Source organism: Ranitomeya variabilis, chromosome 4 (genome assembly GCF_051348905.1).
Source record: "Ranitomeya variabilis isolate aRanVar5 chromosome 4, aRanVar5.hap1, whole genome shotgun sequence".
Classification (NCBI taxonomy): domain Eukaryota; kingdom Metazoa; phylum Chordata; class Amphibia; order Anura; family Dendrobatidae; genus Ranitomeya; species Ranitomeya variabilis.
The window spans coordinates 51,856,658-51,874,163 of NC_135235.1; the positions used below are offsets into that span (position 1 = coordinate 51,856,658).

The 17,506-nt window shown below is 41.2% G+C and overlaps 1 protein-coding gene across 1 annotated transcript in view; it reads left to right on the top strand.

The window, feature by feature from the left end:
- Nucleotides 1-17,506, top strand: part of LOC143769711 (alpha-2-macroglobulin-like protein 1) — a 135,897-nt gene that overhangs the window by 37,806 nt on the left and 80,585 nt on the right. The window contains exons 16-21 of the mRNA XM_077258497.1: nt 435-599; nt 1,806-1,926; nt 4,005-4,089; nt 6,313-6,538; nt 8,043-8,163; nt 9,014-9,132. Coding sequence (XP_077114612.1) covers nt 435-599; nt 1,806-1,926; nt 4,005-4,089; nt 6,313-6,538; nt 8,043-8,163; nt 9,014-9,132 — 837 coding nt within the window. The remainder of the gene's footprint in view (nt 1-434; nt 600-1,805; nt 1,927-4,004; nt 4,090-6,312; nt 6,539-8,042; nt 8,164-9,013; nt 9,133-17,506) is intronic.

A 17,506-nucleotide genomic window follows, 5' to 3' on the forward strand; every position in this document is an offset into this window, starting at 1 on the left:
TATCTGAAAGGTGTAAGTCATCAATACTGTACTCCCAGCACTTTATAATAATGCAGGAGATTATATTGATAGATCTGAATAATATTGTTACATTAGCTTTACAGTTTTTGTAAAACTCAACATCCCAAGTATGCAATGAAAGCCTCTGACTTTTAGGTATATTGGGAGTCATGTTTTTTGCAACATCTAAAGGCCCAGGATCAGAGACCACCATAGCTTAGCACATGAATGCTGAGGTACATACAATGAAAGATTACGTTCTGACACCAGTGCCAATGTCAGGACCTACTTTGTGGGCGGAAATAGATTGCAATTTGTATAACCCCCGAAGGATGGTATAAATATTCGAATGGCCCTTGGCAGAAAAAATGTTCCCGTCATCTGATTTATAAGATTTCACTGACCTTGGAACAATTTTTTTTTCTTTCACAAAGCTTAGAACCATGAAATATTGGATAATGGTTAACAAGCGAGGCTTTCCTTACTCAATTGAAGATTTTGAAAAATATCCCTGTTTGAGAAACGAGCAGGATCCTCAAGCTGGAATCCAAGAGGCAGCATGGTACCATGGGGACGCTGATGTGTACATGCTGCTCAAGGTAATAAAGTCTGAGCAAACGTTTTGCTTGCTGCAAAATCTGGTAAATGTACTGTATTACAAATGTGTTGTTTTAGTCTCCATGCAGACGCCAGTTTTCAAGCATATGATCTCTCTGATTTTCATGATCAGAAGGCATATTCATTATAGCCCTTGGTGCATTGAGTCATGGATCAAAATCACCCATATATTTGTATGGGCCTGAGAAAAATCCCAGACAGCACACATTGCCATATAAGTGCCATCCATGTATTGTCCATTTTCAACATTGTAATGGGTGGAAGAGGCATGGAAATGTATTTATTTGTTTATTCATGGCATATGAGAAAATCATTCAGGGTTTGTTCACACATTGAGGACTTCTTTGGACAAAATAAAAAACACGTCTCTTGGCAAGAAAAACGTCATTTAAAATGCAAATTTTTATGCATTTTTACTTGTTTTTTATGCACTCAATTGAATTGGTGAAAAACATTGCAAAAATTATGAAAGAATTGACATGCTGCATGCTGATGCGGAAAAAAAATGCTGCAGATGCTCAATGTGTGAACAAGCTCTTATGGTTAAAACAAACACACTGACCAAACACTGATGAAAAATCAGATTCACTGATGAAAATCGGTCCTTTTTTTCACATAAGAAACCAAAAAGTACCGTTTGACCGCGGCCTTAAGGTCTAAAATTTTTGATGAAGAATCCGCAACAAGTGGAACACGATTGTGAAGTTGAGAGAAATTTATTGGTTATTTAAAATTATTCTGGAAATTCAAAAACTGAAAAGTGGGGCGTGCAATATTATTCGGCCCCTTTTAACTTAATACTTTGTTGCGCCACGTTTGCTGCGATTACAGCTGCAAGTCGCTTGGGGTATGTCTCTATCTACATGTCTTTTCTATGTTTTCAATATTTGTCTTTTCTTTGTGAATCCTAGCTTAATAATAATTATTGACTTTACCTAATATTGTGGAATACTCCCTTGTTTATGTTTTTTTTTTTAATGGAAAATTCGTTTTTTGTTGATAGGTCATGCTACCCTTTAAAACGCTCTACCCACTTTTTGTTGAAAATTCACATGCGCAAAAAGATGCAAAATTATGCACAAATATCACTTACAAACAACTGCCATAGGGGAAATCATAAATGACCCCCAGCAGCTCTGAAAGGAGGAAACATCATTATTCACATGTGTATTCTTTATTAATAACAGGAAAGCAATCTGAAGATTTTTACAAATACTAAGATAAGAAAACCCGTGACGTGCTCTGCTCCAACCATCACAAGGCGCATCTCCAATCAGCATAAGAAAGTCATGTCACAGAGTGCTCCCGGTATATATATAACCTTCACCTATAATAATCAACTGTACAAGCCTCTACTGTAGGGAAAGTGGTTTTTACTTATGTGCCTATCCATTACAAAGACTAAATCACAAGATTATTTATAACCCAATCAGAGAATTAGGATTATGGAGAAGGCGCATGGGGCCGGAACCTGGGGCCTCTACCACCTTCAGCCATATTTTCTGGCCAAGCTGTTCTTCCAATCTGCCCTATTCAGCTAATTCTAGTTATGTTCCTAGCAGTCACTATTTATAGTAGTAGTTTGTGTTTCTCGATTGATGTCCCCCAGTAAAAAAAAGAAGGGTATTCTGCCATTGGTTAGGCTACTTTCACACTTGCGTCGTTTGGCATCCGTCGCAATGCGTCGTTTTTGGAAAAAACGCATCCTGCAAATGTGCCCGCGGGATGCGTTTTTTCCCATAGACTTGTATTGCCAACGGATCGCGACGTATGGCCATACGTCGCGTCCGTCATGCACTGGATGCATCGTGTTTTGGCGGACCTAAGTCACGAAAAAACGTTCAAGGGAACGTTTTTTCGTACGTCGGGTCCGCCATTTCCTACTGCGCATGCGCAGCCGGAACTCCGCCCCCTCCTCCCCGGGACTTTACAGTGGGCAGCAGATGCGTTGAAAAACTGCATCCGCTGCCCACGTTGTGCCGAATTTTCACAACGTCTGTCAGTACGTCGCACCGATGCATAGCGACGGCCCCGTACCGACAGAAGTGTGAAAGAAGCCTTAAGTCTATTTAACAAAAAGGAGGTGGCTCTCATTTTTTGAGTCTTTGCCATTGACTTGGTTGTCTGCCAAAACTCCAGTTGATGACAACAGAGAAGGATTGTTTACAGAGATGAGCAAATGGATTTGATGCAAATCAGGAGAGAGAAAGGCATAAACACTAAATAAACTATACATAAGGTGTGTGACAGCTTAGCACTAAAGTAGATTAGTGTGCCAAAAAATGAGAATAGTGACATAAAATTTTTTAATGGCAAATAGAGGATTTCGATAACTTTCGATTTGTCACTAATCAAATTTTTGGGAAAAATTTGGCAATACTGGAGAATTTGAATTTCAAAAAATGTGCAAATTTCTAATTGTCAGGTTAAGGAAAACCATTTATTTTCTAATAGTTTTTAGGGCTTTTCTAATTAACGAAATTGTTTGCTTGTTCAAGACATTCTCTTAACAGGAGTGAGGAGTAGTAACTAAGGCTACTTTCACACATCAGGTTTTTTGTTTTAGGCAGAATCCAAGCTGATGTTAGAAAAAACGGATCCATTGCAAATAGTTAAAAAACTGATGCAACGGATCAATTTTTCTGCCGGATCCGGTTTTTATTTTTATAATGGAGTTTACAGTGACTTCCTTTCTGAGAGAGAGAGAGAGAGAGAGAGAGAGAGAGAGAGCAGAACAGAAAATCTGCATGAGTTCAATGGAAAAAGCTTTGAAAACCAGATCCGGAGGCGGGATTCATTGTTTTGCATCTTCGTTTCACACGTTTTTGGCCGGTTCCGTCACTGTGCGCTTTTTTCGCCGGACAAAAAAACATTCCTTTGGATGTTTTCTCCATCTGCCGGAAACGACTATTTGGACGGATCCGGAAAAAAAAACGGATGAAACGTCGGGCCATCAGGCGCAATCTGGCGCTAATACAACTTTATAAGAAAAAAACGGATCCGGCAAAAAAAAAAAACAACCCGTTTTTTTCAAAACTTGCCGGATTGTGCCTGAAACAAAAAACCTGATGTGTGAAAGAAGCATAAGGAATTTCTCCCTCTAGAGGACTTTTACATCCACGTATTTCACTGGCAGCTCATCGCTTGGGGAGGACAGTGCGATTCTTCATTTCTCCAGTAGTGGTGCTGTAGGATAGCAAAATACTCGCTCAAGGATTTCCCCGCAGATCGCACACAAGTGATCACTGATCTTATCACTAAGGGACACTTTTTGCAGAAAGAGATTGACTGCTCCTTATTGATGAGTTGCATGTTCTCTTTTTTATTTGTTTGTGCTGCATTTTCATTCAAGCTTAACATCTTACAGTGTCATTGCTCCTCTACAGATTCAAAAAGTGAAGAAGAGAAGAAAAAACCTATGAAAAGAAAAGTTTTCCCGGAAACATGGCTGTTTGACTTAGTTTCTGTGGGGTGAGGACATTTCTATGTTTTCTGTAAACTTTAAGGATTTCTAGAAAAGACCCAGACTATGTCTTTATTTTCTCATAATCAATATTCAGGGAAAGCAACTGATGATAATATTATTTTGAACATTAGATAACACTCATATAAGGAATTAATCGAGGTGTTTCATGAGAAAGTACACATTCAGGTATCTGTAATGTTACCTATTTTAACATCAGGAAAATCTGTGGATATTAAATATTTTAATTCAAGATATAGCTTTATAGGTGTCCAAATCTCCTGCTGCTATTCACACAGCCTTTTGTTTAAAGGTTTATTCCCAAAATAAAAAAAACACACAAAAATTGAGCTTAACTTGAGTCGGTACACATGCAGAAGTTACACGCATGTTAACATTGGCCACAAAACAAGTAAAACCTACAAGAGAAAAAGTGAGCAAAAAACCTGATGTAACTAAGCAAAAAAGCAAAAGTACATTTAAATAACACTGAGTTTTTAGTAAATTGAGAAATGGGGGGGAAAGCCAGCGCTACTTATGGTCAGAACACTATACATAAAGTGCACTTGCACATATTGATTTCTAACTGCATTTCAAAATGAGACATTTAGCAAACAATTGATCAATTCTTTGAACCACCCCGCCACATCAAGGCATTCTCATAATGGGGCAGTCCTACTCTACGTTTTTTATATTCACTGTGCCATTAAGGCCTTTAGTAATGGCACAGCAAATATAAGAATATATTTTGAGTTTTTAGTAATACTGTTTTTTAATCAAAAAATAGCACAAAAGACTTTTCTTCTGCAATCTTTTACTCGCAGTTTAGGCCCAGGGTATAACTTACTATTTTGGGAATAAAACCTTCAAGAGAAAAAGTGAGCAAAAAACCCTGCTGTAACTAAGTAAAAAAGCAAAAGTGCTTTTAAATAACACAGTTTTTAGTCATACTGTTTTTTGATCAAAAAATAGCACAAAAGCCATCCCACCTCGTCAAGGTAACTCTGATCGGGACAGTCCTACGCTGTCTAATATTAAAACCTTACCATGTGTCAATGTTGACCTCAGAGAAAATAGCACAAAAGCCATGCCACCATGTCAAGGTAACTGTATATAAGGCTTCCCCAGTCTGGTGTCTCATTGGTTGGTCCCAGTCCTTTTGTCTGCCATTATTCACACCGAGGTCAACATTGACACATGGTAAGGTTTTAATATTAGACAGCGTAGGGCTGTCCCGATCAGAATTACTTTGACGTGGTGGGATGGCTTTTGTGCTATTTTTTGATCCAAAAACAGTATGACTAAAAACTGTGTTATTTAAATGCACTTTTTATTTTTTACTTAGTTACAGCAGGGTTTTTTGCTCACTTTTTCTCTTGTAGGTTTTATTCCCAAAATAGTAAGTTATACCCTATACTGTGAGCAAAAGGATGCAGAAGAAAAGTCTGCAGTCACTATGTAACTGCAGACTATTGCTGAATCGTGAAACTGTGCAATGTGCACACTGTCATGATTCCAATGTATTACCCAACAGGTAGGTTGTCAAGTTATTTCACATATGTGATTTGGATACGTGTGGTCACATGCTGACAAGTCTCATTTTACTTCTCTTAATTCTCTTCTATGAGACTAGTCAGCATGTGACCACAAGTATCGAAATGGCATACATGCGATCATTTGAACACCCACCTACAAGAGTAATACAGCACACTGTTATGATTCTGCAGTCACATAGATTAAGTGCAGATTTTTATTTTAAGACCAGATTATTTCCTTAAACTGATGTTTAATTTGCTGATAAAATCCATCCACAAAAAAGATCAGGTTACAGGCTGCAGCCCAAAGATATCTATGGGCTGGGGAGGGTAAGGAACATGGAGAAGCTGTATGGATATTAGAGAGTATCTTAAAATTAGAGCTGTAGAGCAGGACCTCCCATTCTGTGTGCGCAACCAATGTAAGGCATCATAGCAGCTAATCCACACCTCCCAGGAGCTGAGCTTAGGGAAAACTACAGAAAAAGCCTGCAAGATACAAGTAGAAAACTGCAGCATACGAATGATTATACAATAATACTATATCATGTACATCCCTACTCGTGGACATCAAACTTTCTATGATGGAGAATAAGTAAATTAGACATTGAGACCTTAAAAGCTCAGCGATATAGCCTGTATATATTTTTATTTTAAAGAAATTTGAACATAATATGTTTTTTTCTTGCTTTTCAGTCCACAAGGACATATTACATTAAACCTTACTACTCCACATAGTATCACCACATGGGAGACTGATGCATTCTGCCTGGGCAAGTCTGGTTTTGGGGAGGCCAGTGTTGTTGGACTCAGCAGCTTTCAGCCTTATTTCATTGACCTGATTTCCCCTTATTCTGTGGTACAAAGAGAGGACTTCACCATCACTGCCCACGTCTTCAGCTACATAAGGGCCTGTATGATGGTACGGAATATCAGATGGTGATGGTGCATTATTTCCTTTCCTCCATGGCTAATGTTTCTTTTTGCATATTTGTTTTTTTACTTCCCTCCTTCTAAGCCATTAACTTTTTTTTTTTCAGTTGACGTAGCTTGAGGGCTTGATAATTGCAGAACGTATTTATCATACGGGTTCATTCACTTTATATTTTGATAAAGCAGAATTTAATGGATGCACAAATTTCTAATTATGCTTTTTTTTACTTATTTCTAAACTTTGAAAAGGAGGTACGGTAATTCAAACTGTTACATTTTGTTTATTTTTTTTAAACTTCTTTTTATTTCTTACTTTATTTTTTTAGACCACCGTATTGCAGTATATACTGGTATGGTGCAGGTTCAATTCCCGAGCCTGCTTCCTACATTTATACACAAAGTAAGGCATGCCATTACATGCTAGGTTGAGAATAGGTTAAAAAAATCCGTAAATTAATGAAAAATATAAAAAAGAATTAAACCTCATTGTTTTTCAGTCTGCAGGTCTGCAGGAATTCCTGCATGGCCTAGAAAAAAAAACCTTTAACAGACCTGAACTAAGGCCTCAGGGTTAATTTCCTCCAGATTGTTTCATTCTGGATAGTACATGACAACAGAACAAGGAGTAATCGGGGGCTGGAGGGGCAGTTCTGTTGGAGTCAGTTGCCTAACATCCAGTGTCAAAAGTGGTCTGAAGTTTGAGAGAACAAAACGGATAAATGGAAAGCATTCATTATATATTTCAAGATTTGATTTTAATATTAGACAGTATGAAAATAGTAACAGGTCAATATTAAAGGCAAAGTCTTTGAGAGATTTTTTTGTTTGTTCTGTATGTTTACCTTTAAGGAAATACAACCACAGTTTTGGCAGTTACCGAGTTTCCCCCAAAATAAAACCCTGAAAATAATCCCAGGCATGATTTAACCGGATTTTTGAAGTATGCTTGAAATATAAGGCCTACTCCAAAAATAAGCCCTAGTTCCATTCAGAGCCAGCGTTATGGGGAGAGGGCAGCAAGGTGGACAATTGCCCCGGGTCTCCACTCTCTTAGGGCACCCATAGTTTCTATTCCGATGTTAAGACTGTTTTAGTACCTTTGGTGACCATGGTGTCACCAAAGGTCTTGTAAATGCAGGAGTCTAGAGGAACTGAAGAGGATACAAGCTGGTAGGTACTGTATGTGCTGTGCTGTGTGTGTGCGGGTTTGTGTGTGTATGTGCAATGTATGTGTGTATATACATGTGTATGTGCAGTGTATGTGTGATGATATGATTATATTTGAATAAATGTTGATTTTGTTTTGTTCAATAATTTATGTGGATTGTTGTTCATGGGTAAAAAAAAGACATCCTGTGAAAATAAGCCCTAACCCATCTTTCAGAGTAAAAAATAATATAAGACACTGTCACATTTTCAAAGTAATACCGTAGAACTATCATTTTCCATCCATCATAGAAATCACACTTCCCTATTTTATCTGCTTGGACCAGGTATCTGTGTCTCTTTCTGACCTGAAGAATCACCCATCAGTCGGGAACAAGGAGCAGTCACAATGTATCTGTGAAGATCAGTTTGTGAGTTTTACATGGAACATAACGGCTTCAGAACCAGGTACATTGGGGCTGTTAAATGTACGATAATGATAGTTATTCAAGTAGTTTGATTTATTAGCTGAAAATTATTGGAAAAGCAGGGAAGAATGAAAAAAATCAAATAGGTTATGATTAAAAATGCATGGCTGCTTTATTCTAGAACAGTCCTGCCCCTGTCTATAGGTTGTGTCTGGAGTTTCAGTTCAGCTCAGTTATCTTGAATTAATCTGAGTTGCATAACCACACAATCGAAAGTTAGGTGTGGTGCTCGCTTAAGGAAAAAGTAGCCATGTTTTACTAATTCTAATCAGCCCCTTTAAAGAGGACCTTTCACTGGATATTAATATTAAACTGAGTACCTCCTCTAATTGCTGCTGCTCCGCTGTTTCTGGAACACTTTTTCTTTTTCTTCTGGGCCACTCTATTCCAAAGTTATGCCATTCCTTGAACCCTTGTACAAAAAGTGCAAATTTTCCATTCAAGCGACTGGGCATGTGCCACAGAACTTCTCTGTGGGTGCAGCCATGTTCTGATTGGTCAATATGTCACAGGATAAAAATCAAACACTCACAGAGAATCTCTATGGTATACCTCGTTCCGGCTCTCATAGAGTTACACTGAGAAGTGACTTCCGGTGCGCCCAGTGAAAACTGGTGCGATCTGGCAGGTCAAAGCTGGTAGAAGATGACCGGAGCGGCACCAAGATGGCGGATGGTAAGTACCGTATTTTACTACAGGCAGCAAAGAGACTTTAGTGATACCATTCCGGCTGCAAAATAATTAAAAAACGTTGGAGTGGTGCTTTAAGGCAGTTTTATGATTTCTACTCGATCGATTAACATCTGAACCTAATCTTCTTCCACTGTAAGGTAACATTCAGGTCAGTGTGAGAAGTATTGCTCTAGAGCTTGAAGGAGGATGCACAGACTACGTCCAAACTGTGGGAAAGGATGAAAAAGACATTGTCGAGAAAAATATCTTAGTAAAGGTGTGTAGAATATCATATATCTCGGATTTAATATTTTCACATTTTAACTAGGCATCATACATGAGACGTATGACAGCTGCATATAGTCTATGAATATTGGGACTTACTGTACTTTTATATGCCTGATTATATACAGAGGCATACAGTTTTTTTCTGTTTGACTGCATATGAATGATTCTGTATTACAGATGTATTCTCCCATGAAGAACTAATAGTGGAGAATATCTGCATCCTAAAGTGCCCAAATGCATAAAAGTATGGTTTTACATGTGTTCCCATATTTCCCCAGTATAAAACATATGGGAAAATCTAGCAACCGTAAAAGTCATAGTCATAAAACATCACATTCATTAGTAGATTAAAACATGAAAAGGAAAAATTTAAAAAACATGATAATAATTCATGTTTTAATCTACTAATAAATATGATGTTTTATTACTTTTGCGATTTCTGGGTTTTCCCATGAAACCAGCCTGAAGTCTCCATGCACCGTACCCCTATTCTAGGAATTTCTCAACCCGGTGAGCTGATGGTTGCTCTATTGTGGCTTTTCTATAAAACATGAAGGTTTATATACACAGCAGAGCCATGTAGCCTCTGATGGGCACCCACAGCCTTAAAGTAAGGTGTGTGAGCCCTAAGGATTCATTTTTTTCCACCAGAGAAATTATTATAGCTAGATTATTTATACATTTTTAGACCGTGTTAACGTATTGCATGCGTGACAATTTTTCTCAAAATACTCAGGAGGTCGAAAATCTGTTTGTCACCACTGAAGCCTTCAGAGAGGCAGTGTTTCATCAGGAGGAACCCCAGAATCCAAATGTATATTTAGGGAGCATGTATCAGGTTGTGGGATTGGCAAGGAGGGGTGTAGTCTGAAATAAAGCAGGGTCATGAAAAATTTTACAGCAACCAGCAATCTCTTGGAGGCTCATCCTCATCGAACATGGCAAGTTGGACTCGCTGTCCTCTGTTACTATGAGTGGTAGAAATTTTTATATACTTCTCATATGTGTCAACATAGGTGTGCTATGTAGTTTTTGAAAAAGAATTTGGTGTGAGCACGAAACGCATAAAAATAAAAACTACGAAATTGCTCTTCAACTCTGGAACTGCTTCTTTCATACAGCTATGCGGTCTAAACGGCAAATCTCTTTTTTCTATTAACACATCACATAGATTGAGATTAAACACAAACATTCAGATTCATAGCAATTTGCCTCTCCCTTGAGAAGTGTCCATCCACTTATCCACTTTTCTGAGTCTGGTCCAGGCTCTTGGGCCCCAAAAACATCAGCTGATTTGTTTAGCCAATAAACAAAGAGAGGCTCTGCTTACTGACCAGTCTGTCTTCAGACATTTTTGGCCAACCTCTTCTGTGACTGCACCTATGCACCATGACTCTGTTTGACCTTGCTGATGCACCATCAGTCAGCTAATGTATCCTCTATTCTGCAAATTGCTGTGTGCTAAATTTTATTTGAAGAAAGGGATCAATTTGTATTTTTACTGAAGGACCCCATAATTTATGTATACATCACTGAAACACATCTTTGCCACTGATCTCAGACTTGGTAACTACTGACAACTACTGACAGTTGTCACCTTCCTAGCCATAAGCCCCCAAACATCTCCCCACAACAAGGTTTATCCATAGCTTTTTATTATCATGCGTAAAACTGGGGAGCAAAAGAGCGCAAAGGGTTTTATCTAATGGTACACATGAAAAGAAAATAGAAACTTTTCTTACCTAGTGAGTTTGTGATCAGGCAACCCTTTTATGAGCAAATTGAACCAGCTGCTGCAAGCCACAGGTTAAAAACCAGGATAATATTCAATTGGGATTTATAGGTGGTTTTCTGCCCTGCTGGTTAACCCCTTCATGACCCAGCCTATTTTGGCCTTAATGACCTTGCCGTTTTTTGCAATTCTGACCAGTGTCCCTTTATGAGGTAATAACTCAGGAACGCTTCAACGGATCCTAGCGATTCTGAGATTGTTTTTTCGTGACATATTGGGCTTCATGTTAGTGGTAAATTTAGGTTGATAATTTCTGAGTTTATTTGTGAAAAAAAACGGAAATTTGGCGAAAATTTTGAAAATTTCGCAATTTTCACATTTTGAATTTTTATTCTGTTAAACCAGAGAGTTATGTGACACAAAATAGTTAATAAATAACGTTTCCCACATGTCTACTTTACATCAGCACAATTTTGGAAACAAATTTTTTTTTTGCTAGGAAGTTATAAGGGTTAAAATTTGACCAGTGATTTCTCATTTTTACAACAAAATTTACAAAACCATTTTTTTTAGGGACCACCTCACATTTGAAGTCATTTTGAGGGTTCTATATGGCTGAAAATACCCAAAAGTGACACCATTCTAAAAACTGCACCCCTCAAGGTGCTCAAAACCACATTCAAGAAGTTTATTAACCCTTCAGGTGTTTCACAGCAGCAGAAGCAACATGGAAGGAAAAAATGAACATTTAACTTTTTAGTCACAAAAATGATCTTTTAGCAACAATTTTTTTATTTTCCCAAGGGTAAAAGGAGAAACTGGACAATGGACGTTGTTGTCCAATTTGTCCTGAGTATGCTGATACCTCATATGTGGGGGTAAACCACTGTTTGGGCGCACGACAGGGCTCGGAAGGGAAGGAGCGCCATTTGACTTTTTGAATGAAAAATTGGCTCCAATCTTTAGCGGACACCATGTCGCGTTTGGAGAGCCCCCGTGTGCCTAAACATTGGAGCTCCTCCACAAGTGACCCCATTTTGCAAACTAGACCCCCCAAGGAACTTATCTAGAAGCATAGTGAGCACTTTAAACCCCCAGGTGCTTCACAAATTGATCCGTAAAAATGAAAAAGTACTTTTTTTCACACAAAATTTCTTTTAGCCTCAATTCTTTCATTTTCACATGGGCAACAGGATAAAATGGATCCTAAATTTTGTTGGGCAATTTCTCCTGAGTACACAGATACCTCACATGTGGGGGTAAACCACTGTTTGGGCACATGGTAAGGCTCGGAAGGGAAGGAGCGCCATTTGACTTTTTGAATGAAAAATTATCTCCATCGTTAGCGGACACCATGTCGCGTTTGGAAAGCCCCTGTGTGCCTAAACATTGGAGCTCCTCCACAAGTGACCCCATTTTGGAAACTAGACCCCCCAAGGAACTTATCTAGAGGCACAGTGAGCACTTTAAACCCTCAGGTGCTTCACAAATTGATCCGCAAAAATGAAAAAGTACTTTTTTTTCACACAAAATTTCTTTTAGCCTCAATTCTTTCATTTTCACATGGGCAACAGGATAAAATGGATCCTAAAATTTGTTGGGAAATTTCTCCTGAGTACGCCGATGCCTCATATGTGGGGGTAAACCACTGTTTGGGTGCACGGCAAGGCTCGGAAGGGAAGGCACGCCATTTGGCTTTTTGAATGGAAGATTAGCTCCAATCATTAGCGGACACCATGTCGCGTTTGGAGAGCCCCTGTGTGCCTAAACATTGGAGCTCCCCCACAAGTGACCCCATTTTGGAAACTAGACCTCCCAAGGAACTAATCTAGATGTGTGGTGAGCACTTTGAACCCCAAAGTGCTTCACAGAAGTTTATAACGCAGAGCCATGAAAATTAAAAAAAAAAATTTCTTTTCTCAAAAATGATTTTTTAGCCCACAATTTTTTTTTCCCAAGGGTAACAGAAGAAATTGGACCCCAAAAGTTGTTGTCCAGTTTCTCCTGAGTACGCTGATACCCCATATGTGGGGGTAAACCACTGTTTGGGCACATGCCGGGGCTCGGAAGGGAGGTAGTGACGTTTTGAAATGCAGGCTTTGATGGAGTGTTCTGCGTGCGTCACATTCCATTTGCAGAGCCCCTGATGTGCCTAAACAGTAGAAACCCCCACAAGTGACCCCATTTTGGAAACTAGACCACCCAAGAAACTTATCTAGATATGTGGTGAGCACTTTGAACCCCCAAGTGCTTCACAGAAGTTTACAACGCAGAGCCGTGAAAATAAAAAATCATTTTTCTTTCCTTAAAAATGATGTTTTAGCAAGCAATTTTTTATTTTCACAAGGGTAACAGGAGAAATTGGACCCCAATATTTGTTGCCCAGTTTGTCCTGAGTACACTGATACCCCATATGTGGGGGTAAACCACTGTTTGGGCACAAGTCGGGGCTCGGAAGGGAGGTAGTGACGTTTTGAAATGCAGGCTTTGATGGAGTGGTCTGCGTGCATCACATTCAATTTCCAGAGCCCCTGATGTGCCTAAACAGTAGAAACCCCCACAAGTGACCCCATTTTGGAAACTAGACCCCCCAAGGAACTTATCTAGATGTATAGTGAGCACTTTGAACCCCCAAGTGCTTCACAGAAGTTTGTAACGCAGAGCCGTGAAAATAAAAAATCATTTTTCATTCCTCTAAAATTATGTTTTAGCAAGCAATGTTTTATTTTCGCAAGGGTAACAGGAGAAATTGGACCCCAATAATAGTTGCCCAGTTTGTCCTGAGTATGCTGTGGTACCCCATATGTGGGGGTAAACCACTGTTTGGGCACACATCGGGGCTCGGAAGGGAGGGAGCACCATTTGACTTTTTGAACGCAAGATTGGCTGGAATCAATGGTGGCGCCACGTTGCGTTTGGAGACCCCTGATGTGCCTAAACAGTGGAAACCCCTAAATTCTAACTCCAACACTAACCCCAACACACCCCTAACCCTAATCCCAACCCTAACCCCAACACACCCCTAACCCTAATCCCAACTCTAGCCATAATCCTAATCACAACCCAACCCCAACACACCCCTAACCCTAATCCCAACCCTAATCCCAACCCTAATCCCAACCCTAACCCCAACCCTAACCACAACTTTAACCCCAAAACACCCCTAACCCTAACCATAACCCTAACCACAAGCCTATTCTTAATCCTATTTCCAACCCTAGCCCTAATTCCAACCCTAACTCTAATTCCAACCCTAACCCTAAGGCTATGTGCCCACGTTGCGGATTCGTGTGAGATTTTTCCGCACCATTTTTGAAAAATCCGCAGGTAAAAGGCACTGCGTTTTACCTGCGGATTTCCAGTGTTTTTTGTGCGGATTTCACCTGCGGATTCCTATTGAGGAACAGCTGTAAAACGCTGGGAAATCCGCACAAAGAATTGACATGCTGCGGAAAATACAGTGCAGCATTTCCGCGCGGTATTTTCCGCACCATGGGCACAGCGGATTTGGTTTTCCATAGGTTTACATGGTACTGTAAACCTGATGGAACACTGCTATGAATCCGCAGCGGCCAATCCGCTGCGGATCCGCAGCCAAATCCGCACCGTGTGCACATAGCCTAATTCTAACGCTAACCTTAGTTCTAACCCTAACCCTACCCCTAACCCTAGTTCTAACCCTAACCCTAACCCTACCCCTAACCCTAGTTCTAACCCTAACCCTAGTTCTAACCCTAACCCTAGTTCTAACCCTAGTGGAAAAAATATATATTTTCTTTATTTTATTATTGTCCCTACCTATGGGGGTGATAAAGGGGGGGGTAATTTACTATTTTTTTATTTTGATCACTGTGATAAGTTTACCACAGTGATCAAAATGTACATGGAACGCATTTGCCGGCCGGCGGGCGTACTGCGCATGCGCCCGCCATTTTGGAAGATGGCGGCGCCCAGGGAGAAGACGGACCGACTTCGGGAGGCTCGGTAAGTATGAGGGGGTGGTGGGGGGTGGATCGGAGCACAGGGGGGGGATCGGAGGACTGGGGGAGCGGACAGGAGCACGGGGGAGCGGACAGGGGAATGGAGGGGGGTACCGGACAAAAACGGAGGACTGGGGAGGAGATCGGGGGCGGTGGGGGGGGCCAAAACATGATTTCCAGCCATGGCAGATGCTATTGCAGCATCGGCCATGGCTGGATTGCAATATTTCACCATTTTCATAGGTGAAATATTGCAAATTGCTCTGATTGGCTGTTGCACTTTCAACAGCCAATCAGAGCGATTGTAGCCACGTGGGGGCAAAGCCACCCCCCCTGGGCTGAAGTACAACTCCCCCTCTCTCTGCAGATCGGGTGAAATAGGAGTTAACCCTTTCACCCGATCTGCAGCGACGCGATCATTCCATGACGCCACATAGGCGTCATGGGTCGGATTGGCACGGGTTTTCATGACGTCTACGTGGCGTCATGGGTCAGGAAGGGGTTAAGTTCCACGGATGAATCAGAACACATAGGATAAAGGAACATGCACTTTTTTATATCCATGCGTTTCAAAGCTATTCAACATCTTCCTCAGGATAAAACCACAGTAACAAGATTAACAAACAACCGGCCTTATATGGTCCACTAGTCTTTGGTATGGTCCACTAGTCTTTGCTATGGTCCACTAGAGAACCATACAAAATGGGTTGTTTGTCTATGCATCTTTTTCCTGTGGTTATAACCAGAGAAAGAAGTTGGATAATGTTGAAAAGCATAGATAATAAAAAACGCATGTTCCTTCATCCTGTATGTTCTGGTTCATCCATAGAACTTCACCAGCAGCATAGAAAACCACCTATAAATCCCAATTGCATCGCTCTTTACTGATATCATATTAACAAAAAGCAAGTGACTATGCGGAGTGCTATGGACCTCTCCAGTGTAGAAAAGCACTTCAGTGCATGTGATCATTACAGGACAATATTTGCAATGGAAGCCACCAATAAAATCAAATACAACCAAAGCAACAATCATTTTATATTGAAAAAATATGTTTATGTTATTTTGAATTATTATTAGATGACAAAATTCTCTTATTAAGATTATGAAAGCACTAACAGTACCAGAACTGTACGTTGTTGCTGTCATGCTGCTGCAGTGCAGTATAACGCAACCTCCACCAGAGAGAGCTTGGGAGGGAAGTGAGACTGCGCACACAAAGAAGCACCACAGATCAGCAGCACAGACGCCACCAAGTGGCGAGAGAGTGGTCAGACAAGCCGAGTCAAAGCACGAGATAGAAGGACAGTGCAAAAGGATCAGACAGAACGGATAGTCAGAACGTAGCAAGAGATCAGTACACCAGAACGGGCAATATACCGTACAATAGGGACAAACAGTAACGGAGTCAATAGCCAAGCCAGGAGGTCAGAACCGGAGAATCAAGAAGATAGTCAGAGAAAGGATGGGAAAAGGGTAGACAGAGGGAGTAAACAGACACGGGACAAGTCAGGGATCACAGCAGGACAAATCAAGAGTTACCAGAGTCAGGTTCACATGCGGATGACAGAACTATAGCTGACACCACCAGCAGAATACCTGAGCCCAGAATGAGGCAGAACAAAGTTAACCCTTGACATGATCCGCCCGGAAAAAGAGCAGACAGGACTAAACCCTGGAACGGATAATGACAGTTGCAATGTTATTAACCCCTTCCCGACCCATGACGCCTATGTGGCGTCATGGAATGATCGCATCCCTGCAGATCGGGTGAAAGGGTTAATTCCTATTTTACCCGATCTGCAGGGAGAGGGGGAGTTGTACTTCAGCCTAGGGGGGGTGGCTTTGCCCCCACGTGGCTACGATCGCTCTGATTGGCTGTTGAAAGTGCAACAGCCAATCAGAGCAATTTGCAATATTTCACCTATGAAAATGGTGAAATATTGCAATCCAGCCATGGCCGATGCTGCAATAGCATCTGCCATGGCTGGAAATCATGTTTTGGCCCCCCCCACCGCCCCCGATCTCCTCCCCAGTCCTCCGTTCTGTCCGGTACCCCCCTCCGTCCCCCTGTAAGCTCCCCCATGCTCCTGTCCGCTCCCCCGTGCTCCTGTCCGCTCCCCCCGTCCTCCGATCCCCCCCCTGTGCTCCGATCCACCCCCCCACCACCCCCTCATACTTACCGATCCTCCCGAAGTCGGTCCGTCTTCTCCCTGGGCGCCGCCATCTTCCAAGATGGCGGGCGCATGCTCAGTGCGCCCGCCGAATCTGCCGGCTGGCAGATTCGTTACAAGTACATTTTGATCGCTGTGGTAGGTTCTACCACAGCGATCAAAATAAAAAAATAATAAATAAACCCCCCCCCTTTATCACCCCCATAGGTAGGGACAATAATAAAATAAAGAAAAGATTTTTTTTTCTTTTTCCACTAGGGTTAGGGTTAGAACTAGGGTTAGAACTAGGGGTAGGGTTAGGGGTAGGGTTAGGGTTACGGGTAGGGTTAGGGGTAGGGTTATGGCATGTGCACACAGAGCGGATCAGCCGCGGATCCGCAGCGGATCGGCCGCGGATCCGCAGCGGATCCGCAGCGGATTGGCCGCGAATCTGCAGTGGATTGGCAGCGGATTGGCCGCGGATCCGCAGCGGATTGG